Source organism: Chlamydotis macqueenii, chromosome 3 (genome assembly GCF_036417535.1).
Source record: "Chlamydotis macqueenii isolate bChlMac1 chromosome 3, bChlMac1.mat, whole genome shotgun sequence".
NCBI lineage: Eukaryota > Metazoa > Chordata > Aves > Otidiformes > Otididae > Chlamydotis > Chlamydotis macqueenii.
Genome location: NC_141558.1, coordinates 93,622,910 through 93,634,994, shown reverse-complemented (window position 1 = coordinate 93,634,994; position 12,085 = coordinate 93,622,910). Strand labels below are relative to the sequence as shown.

The 12,085-nt window shown below is 37.4% G+C and overlaps 1 protein-coding gene across 6 annotated transcripts in view; it reads right to left on the bottom strand.

Moving 5' to 3' along the window:
- Positions 1-12,085, bottom strand: part of RGS7 (regulator of G protein signaling 7) — a 256,555-nt gene that overhangs the window by 84,301 nt on the left and 160,169 nt on the right. For all 6 annotated transcript variants that reach the window (XM_086743449.1, XM_086743450.1, XM_086743452.1 and 3 more), the window contains exon 5: positions 3,040-3,146. In XM_086743449.1, coding sequence (XP_086599575.1) covers positions 3,040-3,146 — 107 coding nt within the window. The remainder of the gene's footprint in view (positions 1-3,039; positions 3,147-12,085) is intronic.

Sequence of the window (12,085 nt, the reverse complement as noted above, 5' to 3'; positions counted from 1 at the left end):
CAGCTCTTTCATTGGTCCCAGGCTTAAATAAGTAGGAAAAGGCAATGTAGCTGCTCAGGATGGTTCAGAAAGTACCACTATCCCTGCATTTTTCACTTAGCCTTGTTGAGACTAATAAGAAATTTCCTCCCTGAGTAAGTCAATTAATATTTAGATCCATCCCCTTTGAATTAAATTGTTATCACATAAACTAACCTAATTCTACCTAAGTAGGTCAAAGAATGATTGGGAATGACTTTTTTTTTTTATTTCTAAGGCCACATTATTTAAAAAAAGCAGATGTAACTACGATTTTACAGCCCTCCTGATGGCAAGAGTAATAACTGAAAAAGTATAGTTTTGCCTGTGAAAGGGCATTTGCACAAATGAAGCATAATCTCCCCTGCTTTTAGCTATTTCTATACAACAGAAGGTTGTTTAAAACAAACTGGAAGTAATTTTACTGTCAGGAGGGAATGCGTCACCCTTTGGGAAACAAAAAATGAAGTGCACAGAGAACATTATTGTAGCTAGGTCTTTGTACTGCAGACAGAGATTTCTCTGCAGGGATGGCTTCTGAACTTTTCAGTGCTGGCAGGTGCATGGTTTTCTCTTTCTATTAAAATATCCAGAAATTTGTGAATCCTATCCAATACTCAGGGGGTCCTACTTCCAAAGTATCTGAACAACTATTCTAGTGTAGAATTCACACATTTACAGTCAAACTTTCCTCACCATTGAGTATATTGCCTTAATATCTAATCTTCAAATTAAACAGCTTCATTAATAGATTTTATATTAGCCTTATTTTGGTGGGGATTGTGGAATTGTAATGACATAACTTTTTCTATTGCAACTCCAGTTAACAGTATGACACCACTATGAATTTTTTCTCATGCTATACATTAAGAGCTAGAAGTGCATGGTTTTATCATTGTTAGCAAAGGAATGGCCATGCACCACAGAGCAGCAAACCAAAGTACTGCAGACATACGCTGAGCAACACTTGAGGAAATTATTTTATTCATATGTATATGTCAAATAGGTGCCAAATCCTTAAGTTATGTAAATCAACAGATATCTTTTCACAAACTAATCCTCACTGAAGCTTCATGTCCAAACATGTAGGCTGTAGACCTCTCTGAGGAAAGCTGCAGTACTCTCAGCTGTTCACAGTGCTGCTAATTCTAATCTATACTTTCCTTCAGTCAAATTATTGTGCTAGCAGAGGTGCACATTTCCCATGTTTGAGAGAGGCCAGCAGCTGTGCAGAATTCAATGACCAGCACTCCTATAAATAAGCTCTATTCTGTACAAAATGGAGTCCAGAGATATTTTGTCCTTCTGGTCACAGCTTATGCAGAGACAAGCCAAGAACTGCGATTCAGCCACTCCATGGTTTCTTTCCACTTTTCACTTACCTCATAACCACATCAATGCCTTTCCCTCAACAGCGGCCCACCTATGTACCATCCCTCTCTTCTTTATACTGAACACTGAGGAGGATGAAGCACCATGAGAAGGAAACCTTTCATTCAGATCCTCTCTCCAGGATCAAAGGTAACTGTGGGTGTGGAGGAGGAGGAGGAGGCTTGGAGTGACTTCTCTTTGTATTACTCGTATATACATGTAACTTACTGTCCTGCTGAAGGACAGGTTTTTTGCAGGGTATGATCCACAGGATCTATATATGAAAACATGACAATATTGTATGCCTGCATAAAATCATCTTTCTCCTTCTTGCCAGACTGTGCTGTACATATTTAATTATATTCACTTTAAGATTTTGTTTTAGACCAAATATTATGAACATTTCTCTTCCCTTATATGAATCTATAGAACTTAAGCCAAAATAGTGATGAAAGTATTGTAGAGCAATTAATCTAATACAATGTTTAACACTATGATTGGCCTCCAATGCATCACAATTTTCTTCTGCATTTTAAAGACCACAATCTCAGTTTTACTTTATTCTTCATGGCTTCTTATTTAAATAATGTTTAAGACAAAGCTTAGACTTAAGCTTAGACTTACTGTCTTGACGACAACAGATTTTGTTCTACCACATCTTATTTTTCTGTAAGTATTTAACACAGTTAGAACTAACATTACCAAATTATGGTATTAATAATACCAGTTTCATAGTGAAAATAATAATATTATTTCAAAACAACAAATATTAAGGGAAGATCTTGGAACAGCTACCAGGAAGATCACCTAATAGGAAGAGCAATACACAACACAACCACCATTGTCAAAGGTGGCACACGGCAAGCAAAGTTAATTCCTTCTCTAGAATACATAATCAGATACTGTGCAATCATAATCGGTTCAAGTCATAGGTGGTATTTCTCTGCGAACTTCTAGCCTGCTATTCATTATTAGAAAAACAACATTCCTGCTCCCCAAGCACTTAATCTAATATAATAAAATACAACTATGTATATTATTCAGGTATCTGAATAATATACGTTTATAAATATTGGTATACATACACATCCTTCCAGTTTGTTCTGAAGCATCTGCATATTTGTTATATGCAATGGGACTGACAGATCAATGTAGAAATGTATCTGCACTTTTTTGAAGAATACACAGTACTGTAATACTACTCTATTGCCAACAAGGAAATCCTCACATAAGTGAGAATATAAATATTACCCTCCATTTTTTATCAGATTTCTGTTACAGGCTTAATAAGTAAAATACCTCTCCTTTTCCAAATGAAGACTATATTAGGAATAAGAGTCAATAAGATAATTTCATTTCCTTTACTATGTTTCCAAAATATAAGATTAGTTTATTTAATGACAGTTACTTCCACACTTAGCATTATCACACTTTTTCCAGCGATGAAAATGGTCACTATCATTTTAACACTTTGCTGACTTAATATCTAAATAAAATTCTTCTACCATTTTTTACTTTAAAAGGAATTGCCACCATTAACTATGTTACATAAGAGACAAAGTATGCTTAAAATTTCCTATGAACTTTTGTGTAAGGCCTTTAATATGAGCCTCCATTTACGCAAGTGAAGAACATATTGAAAACACTTACCTGAAATCGGTAAAAGGTGCCATCATCCTTTAGTGTTAGAACATGATCTGAGATTGGAAAGAAATAGCCATGTGCTGCCATCAGTGTTCCCAAATGTAGAGCTTCCACTGTTTGAAGAATAAAGGAAAGACAAATATAAAAAATTAAATAATTTATTTTCAGTAGTTTAGTTTTCTTGTTCAGATTCACCTTATCTCCTGCAGATAACCACTTGACATTCAATCAGGGTCCTGCCATTGTGAAAGTGCTGTCTTTTTCTACGTAATCTAATGATGCAACCAAAAAAGCCCCATTTACTCTCCTTAACAAATGACTATTAGATGTCCCATTTGTAGCTGCAGCTGTACTACTTACATGAGCATTAGCAGGTAGCAGCGACTTTTTAATCTAACACTTGAGGTAACAAGTGTTCGCTCACTTGTTTTGAAGCTGAAAACAGTTACCATTTTTACCCTGATGGTGCAGCCTGTTTTTCCTCTTCACAACAGCTTCAGATTGCATTATGTTAAAATAGTTGAATCCAATTGCATTATATCTTTCTCACTAACTTTATCAGAACTACAATAAAGGGCAGATATTTCGTAAAAGTTTCTCATTACTGGAAAAATATCAAAGGACCACAAAATCACAAAATGGTTCAGGTTGGAAGGGACCTCTGGAAGTCATCTGATCCAACCCTCCTGCTCAAGCAGGGACATCTAGAGCTAGTTGCCCAGGACCATGTCCAGATGGCTTTTGAGTATCTCCAAGGATGGGGACTCCAAAACTTCTCTGGGAAACATGTTCCAGTGCTTAGTCACTCTCACAGTAAAAAATTGTTTCCTGATGTTCAGAGGGAATATACTTTGGACTTGATGATCGTGGAGGTCTTTTCCAACCTTAAAGATTCTATGATTCTACTGTGTTTCAGTTTGCACCCATTGACTCTGGTCTTGTCACTGGGCACCACGAAAAAGAGCCTGGCTCTGTCTTCTTTGCACCCTCCCACTAGGTGTTTATACACACAGATGAGCTTCCACCTGTGTCTTCTCTTCTCCAGACTGAACAAGCATCTTTTCTCATAGGAGAGAAACTCCAGGCCCTTAATCATCTTTGTGGCCCTCTGTTGGACTCTCTCCAGTATATGCATGTCTCTCTTGCAGTGGGAAGTCCAAAACTGGACACACACCGGATGAATTCAATTCACTTTAATAAACTAAACCATAATCCGTAACAGTCAGTTTTATATATGCTCTTGTATTTTCAGTGAATCACTGTTCAGTGTCAGGCCCTGAAGTCTTTTACTCAGTATTGTCATTATCTGGCTGACAAGAACACAATGTTGTAAGAAGAGAACAGCATTAGTTAGAGTCACACTCTTGTTGCAGTATTTAAGTCCTACTATATCTTTACCAACTCCAGTACATATCCCTAAAATAACTGTACAGCAATTTCTTCTGTAACATTAAAAATTTCCTAGCATAACCTGCTAATATCAGTCCATTGAAGCATCCTAATTTTAAAAGATGAGCCCTGGAAAGGAGCACAAGAGTTTCTGAGCTATATGACAAAACCACCAGTTACAGGAGCTCGTACTAGAGAGGACAACACTGCTGCAGCACAAGATCAGAGACGAGAAAAAAAAAAAATCAATAAAAAGGCCGTATTGGACACCTAGGCAGTAAGGCAAAGATGGGAAAGGGGAGGAAGAAAAAGGCAAAGACAGAAACAGTGAGATCTGCGTAAAACATGCGGTGTCTTTGATCTAAAATATGAATTCAGCATGAATCCAGAAAGTATGCAAAATCAGTGAGGATGAATATTTGCACTATGGAACACGCGTTACTCCACCACAACACACACAGATGCATATTCATTCTCTAAAAAGAGCTCATTTGTTCCTGTGATTTGGCTTTCAACAATGGCAAGCATAAACGTTGCAGCACAGATTTGTCTTGTCCTGCCTCTTTGAAACATCACTGCGGCATCTGACCAGCAGCCACAGCATCATCTTGTAGAAAGAAATGCGTGTCCTGATATCTGTGCTCTTGCTAACAAACACAGAAAGAAGGATTCACTTATGCTTCACCCATTATTGTTTTGGATATAAGAGGGAAACACAGGCTTATTTATTTACCCACACTTGATCAACATCTCAGAAAATTCCCTCTTTCACTCTTTTGCTCATCTGGAGACATTCATTGGTATAGGTGATACAGGAGGTGGAGTGGGACATTTTTAAGCTAACTCAAAGCCAGCAAGCATGGCATGTGAAAGGAGCAAGAAAGGGGATCTGGACTGTATTTAGCTGAGACCATATAACCCTACCAGTTTTTTTTTTATACCAAATAATCCTTGTGATTTCTGTTTTTAGCAAACTGGTTCCTGCCCCTCCAGTACAGCCATTATCTAAGAAAACCCAACACACTCTCTCCAGCAGTGAGCTCTCTGCTCTGCTATAAAATGTCACAACCCTGTTAACAAGCCTTCTCCCAGTCACAAGCCTACAAGAAATCTCTCCAACAGAAGGAAGGTAGTTGCTTCGCTCCTTTGTTTGAGATGTCTGTAAATCCCCACCTGAACTTTATCCTAATTAATGGAAGTCCATATATTGTTGTTATTCATTTAATTTAAGCCACTAAATACTGTTATCCTTTGGATCCGATATTTTGAGTCAATGCTTTCTGTAGTGAGTCAGTTGCTGAGTTATTTTCATCTTGGTTCACTTTGTCTACCTTTTAATTTTATTAAGCTTTTCTTTGTTCTTCACACTGCAAGTTACTGCCAATTCAAAAAAACTTTATTTTTGCAGCTATTATGCATTTTCATGGAAAAAGATAAAAACAAAGGAAGAAATGTGCTGGCATTTTTTAGAAAAAGGATTTCTTAGATAAGGGTGACAGGACTTGCCAGGGAGCTCTGACGCAGATGAGAGCGCATTCTCTTCAGATTTAGCAGAAACTAAATAGGCTCCAGATTTGTTTAATATTCTTCCTGGATTCTGAATTGTAATATTTTTCAAGAGCACAAAGAGTTCATGTTATTCCCCTTTACCCAGCATTCTTCAGACTACATATGAACTACTATGTCCAGTTGGGAATAATATATCCACTCCAATACAAGAAAGAGATCCACAAACTTGAGTGAGTCCAGTGGCCCCCAAGATAGTTGGAGCTGGAGAACATGCCATGAAGGACAGGCTCAGCCTGAAAAAGAGGTTTTGGGAGCACCTAGCAGGACTCTTCCAGTACCTAAAAGGAGATTATCAAATGAGGGAGCCAACAGTTGCGTAGCAATTAAAAAAAAACCCAAACAAATGAAAAAAAAAGAGACAATGGTAATAAACTACACAAAGGATGCTTCTGACTGCAGCCAAGCAGCAGAAGAGGCTGCCCAGAGAGGTTATGCAGTCTGTATCCTTGGAGGGCTTCAAGATCTGAACAGATAAAGTCCTGAGCAATATGTTTAACCTTACAGTTGACCCTGCTTTTAGCAAGGTATTGGATTATAGTTCTCCTGAGATCCCTCTCAACCTGATTTATATCGCAATAGGTGGATAAGGAGCAGAAGTGGAACAAGGAGCAGAAAAAAAGGATGGACACAACTGGAGAAGAAATTATTTGAAAGCTCCTGCCAGAGCAGCCTATAACCCTGGCAAGGTTGGTTACAGTAGGAGAAAGAGCCTTTATTTCTCTCACTCACTACTGAGTCATATATGCAAGTATATAGTCACTACTAGTTCTCTATGCAAAAAAATAAAAAGAGCGACCTGGCCTTCTCCAGAAACACATTAAGGTTATTTAAGATCTGAACCATTCCCAATAGGATCCTATATCTTCTTTTCAGTTACGTATGGAGACTAAGGTGGTTTTACTCTCACCTCAGGCACTCTCATTCAGCTAGGATGAATCTGCACTACCTCAGTATAAAGTTATCTCTCTGTCCCTTTAGCCATTAAGAGTTAATAGGGACATATAAACTTGTCACGTCTTCTTTTTTTCCTTCAGGTAATAGACAATTAATTTTCTCTTTTTTTTTTATGGCTATCAATCCAGTAGCTTATTCCAACATTGTATAAATATACTTGCACAAATATACCTCTTTAATACCAACCTAAGATCCACTGTAGCTCACAGTTGTGAATGTGAGCAGCATATGCTTTTTTAAAAAGAAAAGGAAAAATTCCATGCGTGGTATACTAATAAAGACCTTCAGTTGAAAGTCTAAAATCTTCTCCATTGGTATCATTTGACAATGGGGCAACTGCATAACCAAAGCATTATCAATAATCTTTGCACAGAGATTGAATTATCTATAAATCAAATATGGCTCAAAGAGGTAAATAACATCCACAAACTGTAACCCTGCCTCACACCAGACTGGTAGAGAACTAATGCTGCTGCTCTCTGTACACCAGCAGTAGAACTTCTGCACAGAAAGAAAAATCAGCTCTCAGGAAGTTTCTAACCTCCAAGCAACGAGTTGTCCAGCGTATGACAGATGTGACAAAGGGAACACTTTTATATACATCTCAATTTGCTAAAATCAGACTGAAAAATAAATACCAGAAGAAGTCAAAGAATTAGAACAGTAGGATTTAGGAAACAAACAATAAGCTTGAAAAGGTAAACACAGCCAACAGTAGACTTAGTCCTACGTATCTAAGTGCCTAGAAGTTCAATTCAGACAGCTTCTGCATTCCTCAGCTATTCTTGCCTGTGAAGGAAGGGGCTTTTCACTTAAAGAAGCACGTTTTGTCTGGAAGAGTGGCAGATGGAGATTAGGAACACCAAAAACTCCTATGAAGTGCATTAGTTAAGACGGAAAAAGAAGCCTGAAAAAAAAATACTTTTAAAAACAAATGTTCCCAGGTAGAAAGAGTAATGCTTATATGTAGTCAGAATACAAATTAAAAAAAAATGGAGGAATATAGATCAAAACCATTAAAATACTGGGGTTTTTAGTTGGCAAGTGTACAAAGATGCACACAGAAATTTGATATCTACGCAACTATTATTTCCCAATCTTCAGCCACTATGTGTAAGAATATTCAATGTAAACTACATTCTCAGTTACACCCAGGTGGCCTCACTGAGATGGCATAAATCAAATCACAGTCAACTGCTATACAATGAATAAAGTCTGCAGCTGGAGACTTCACACAAAGAATCTGAGGAAAACAAAGCTCATGAAGGTGTAACTGGCAGAAGAGAGTAGACTTCAGCTTCCTTTGTTTTTGACTGCTTATTTTGTAGACATCAGTTATCTAAACCCAGTTTCTAGCACTGACACTGCTGGAAGGTGGAATGCCATATTCAAGAAACAAATTTATCCAAACCACTGTTTTAATTTTTTGTAGCTAAAAAAGGACAGTGTTGCAAGTTATAAGAGCTAATGGAAAAGAAATGTCTCAGGTGAAAGACAGAAATACATCTCTATGAGCCTGTTGCATTTCAACAGGATATGAAATATTTTATATAAATTCAAAATGTTGCTGTGAGTCTAGTTTTGATTCTTAATGTGTATGCTATTGCTGGGCTGAAAGCTCAGAAAAAGCTTAAAATTCCATGGTTCAATCTGCTGTTGAACTTTATTTAGCTGAGTGGGTGAAGTGAACAACACATGTACATAGATTGATTAGCAATCATTTTTGTGAGAAGTAATATTGCTCAGCCATCTGCTCTGCCATTACAAGGAGAGAGATCTTGATGGATTAAATGCTAGTCACTTTTAATATACTTTATTATACAAGAGAGTCAGACATTTTTAATGCTTTGGGACAATGCAAACCTGATGAAATCTAAATAATAAAAACCACACCCTGATTGCTGAGTTTTCATTTTATTTTCTTTTTAAACATAGTGCAGTTTTTTTTCCTTACTGTAATAACTGTTGTATGGATTGATGATAGACTGTTCATCTTAAATTGCAGAGTATGGTAATATCAGTAGAACAAGTTGTTTCTTTATGATAGCATCCACAGGAGGGGATTAAAAAGGATGGATGTTCCTTGTTTTTCTTCGGAATAAAGATGTTTCTATGCTTTGAAACCCCTTAAAGGATATGATATGTTTTTAGTGATTAGTGTGGATTCCACTTTTCCTTATGTATTTCAGGGCTTCAGATGATGTAGTCTCTATATTTTTGTTTACTCTGAAATCCATAAAACACTTCAAAAGTATCATACCATTATAGTTACAGTCTCATAACATCTGAAGTAGCTTGCAGTAACCTCTGAGGGACTGAGGAAAGGAAAACAGGGTGTTTCCCAATTCTGCTCCACTTTAAAACTGTTTTTTTCACAATCTGCTTTATGTTCTTTTGTGCAGCTCAGTCCTGGAGAAGGAGTTCTTAAAAGAAATGTGGCTTGAGGCATTTTGCGTCCTTAAGATTACTATATGATGTAAGAGACAGTGAAAAACCCAAACTTGCAAGTTTTTCATATATTTTTTGACAAAAATTCAAACAAATTCAACCCTCTCTTTCCATCAAACAATAAAATGTTTGTTATTCTGGATTATTTGTCTCATCTAAAATCCCTTACTGAATTGCTAAGTCACACGGCTGCCTGGAAAAAGAATTAATGAGTCAGAACTTCACAAGCACACATTCGTTTGAAGTGTCGCATGCCAAGACATTATCACTTACTCTCACCTCACTCCTGCTGTCATTTCATTGCCAGCATGAACACAAGCTGCAAAGGATTAACTTTAAGTCAAAGTAATAAAATACAACCTGCTTTTCATGCTCACACAAAGTGTAGGAGAGACATTTTCTGGACCCTACTGTGGCATTTAAAGAGGGGGAAAAAAAACCCAGCTAGAAAAGTTGTTGAACATCCATAGCACTATAAACCTCTCTCTTTTGTCCCATCTGAAGGATCGAATTTGCTAAGGGAGTAGCACTCAAGGAGAGTCATTTCAGGGAGGGCAACAGAGTCAGTGAAGGAAGAGGCACTATTTACCCAAACACAATTAAAAAGAGATTCATGCTTGATTCCAAGATACCTGTCACAAACCAAGTTATCTGTCCCCACAGCAGCTGACATAAATAGGTAGGATTTTGATTGTATTGTGTGCTAGACAGTGGCTGCTGATGACATCAGCAGGCCAGAGGCATCAGTAGGAACATCATTTAGCATGTAAGGGGGGAAAACCTGTCAGAGATGTGCCATGAATCCTCATCTGCCCAAGGAATGGTAACATCCACCCTTACAGTCTGAGCTGATCTGTAAGACAGGGTGTCACTTATATACATGTCCCAAGTCTAGAGACAACGATGCACACCTGAAATATCATACACTTTGTTCACAAAAACATCCAGTAAACTGAGGACACACAACCAGTCCTGCCTCATGTCCTCACAGGATGTGGGTGAATTTGGACTGGCTTAAATGGCTGACATAACACTGGAAAGATTTTATTCAGACAAGATCAACAGAAGTGATGCCACCGCAAAAGACTGAATGAAAGGGGAAGTTGACCTACAATTTCTTGAAAGTAAAAAAAGAAAAAAAAAGCAAAATACCTTTCTTCACTCACAGGAGAAGAAATAAAAATGAAAAAGAAAAAAAAAAGAAGAAAGAAAAGAGTTTTCAAATGGGAAAAAAAAATAAGTTCATTCTTGAAAGAGAGGTTGCATCTCTCAGCTAGGAAAACACAAGCCCTCCTCTTGAAAACTTTTAAAGTATTGTCTGTTAAATTTTTAATGTGATTGTTTCCCACTGGATTTCAGCTGATTCGCATGCTAACTGTTGTTGCTACCTCCTATTACAGCTTGGCTTTTATTCTCTTAATAAAATTGTATCTTGAAAGGTAGACACTTGTATCGACCACGACACCAGGTCGAGTCTGTTTTGCCCGTGACGGTAACTTTAAGGATTTCTCCCTGTCCTTATCTCAAACCTCGAGCTGTTTTTCCTTATATTATCTCTCCCTGTTCTCTCGGAGGGTGGGGGGAGTGAGAGAGAGACTGCATAATCTGGTCCTGATCGGGGCTGAACTATGACAACTTGAGACTTCAAAATGTAGCGACTTAAGGTGAGCACCATAGTTTTCATGTTGACAAAAGAAAAAAAAAAGAAAAAAAAAGAAAAAAGGAAAAGGAAAGTAAAAAAAAAAAAAAAAGGAGTTAAAACTTGAGGTCTCATGAGTCCTGAGACAAATGGGGAGTGAGGTGCTGGCATTGAGCAGTGCTACAACTTCATCTCTGAAATATTAGTTTGGTGTGTTTGTTTAGCATACTGGAAATGTGCAGCTAAACAGTGTGGAAGAAATCCATCCAAGCTGCAAGCATCAGGTAGACTTAACTACCAGGGAAAACAGAACATAGCACAATTTGGTCACTAGTTAACCAGTTCATTTAGCATGCGGAGATAAAAAGTGGCCTGAATGTGTTTAAAATTGCCTTTAGTTTCCCTGTCATCTCTCTCCTCAATTTCTTAAAGTACCTACCAATACCACATCAGCAATCAGGCCTTCCAGTGGTGGAATTTAGCTCTGTACCCACCCATCCAAGTCAGCACTTATAAAATATTTCTTCTAATTTCACTACTACTGCTCTCAAATTTTTCCATTTTCCAGTTTTGCAGAAATCACAGACTTTTTGCTATTTTATTATTGATATCTCTTGTCTCTTTAAATTGAAATGACAGAAGGATTATATCCAGATTCCTTTGAAGTATGGGTTTCCTGGTTTTCCCACTGGCACTTCCTCTGAAACTGCAACTTTTTGGTTTGAGCTTTGATTCTCATGCTTCTTCAGGGCAAAATACAGAAAATCAAAACCTATGTATCTTGTTTTCCCTAATGAAGTCTGAACTTGTCTTCATAAGATATTTCCTAACACTTCACTCATTCCCCCCTCCAGTATGAAACTCTGTGCTAATATATAAAGTCAGACCTGCTAAAGATGGGTTTTGAGCAAATCTGCTAAAGACAAAAAAAAAAAAAAATTAAAATAAAAATCCATTACTGCAAGTACCATACTTTTGGAAGTTATCTCAGATGAAATGTTGTTCCACAATTTCAAGCATTCATAGAAGACCCAAGACATTGGGCAAGGACTA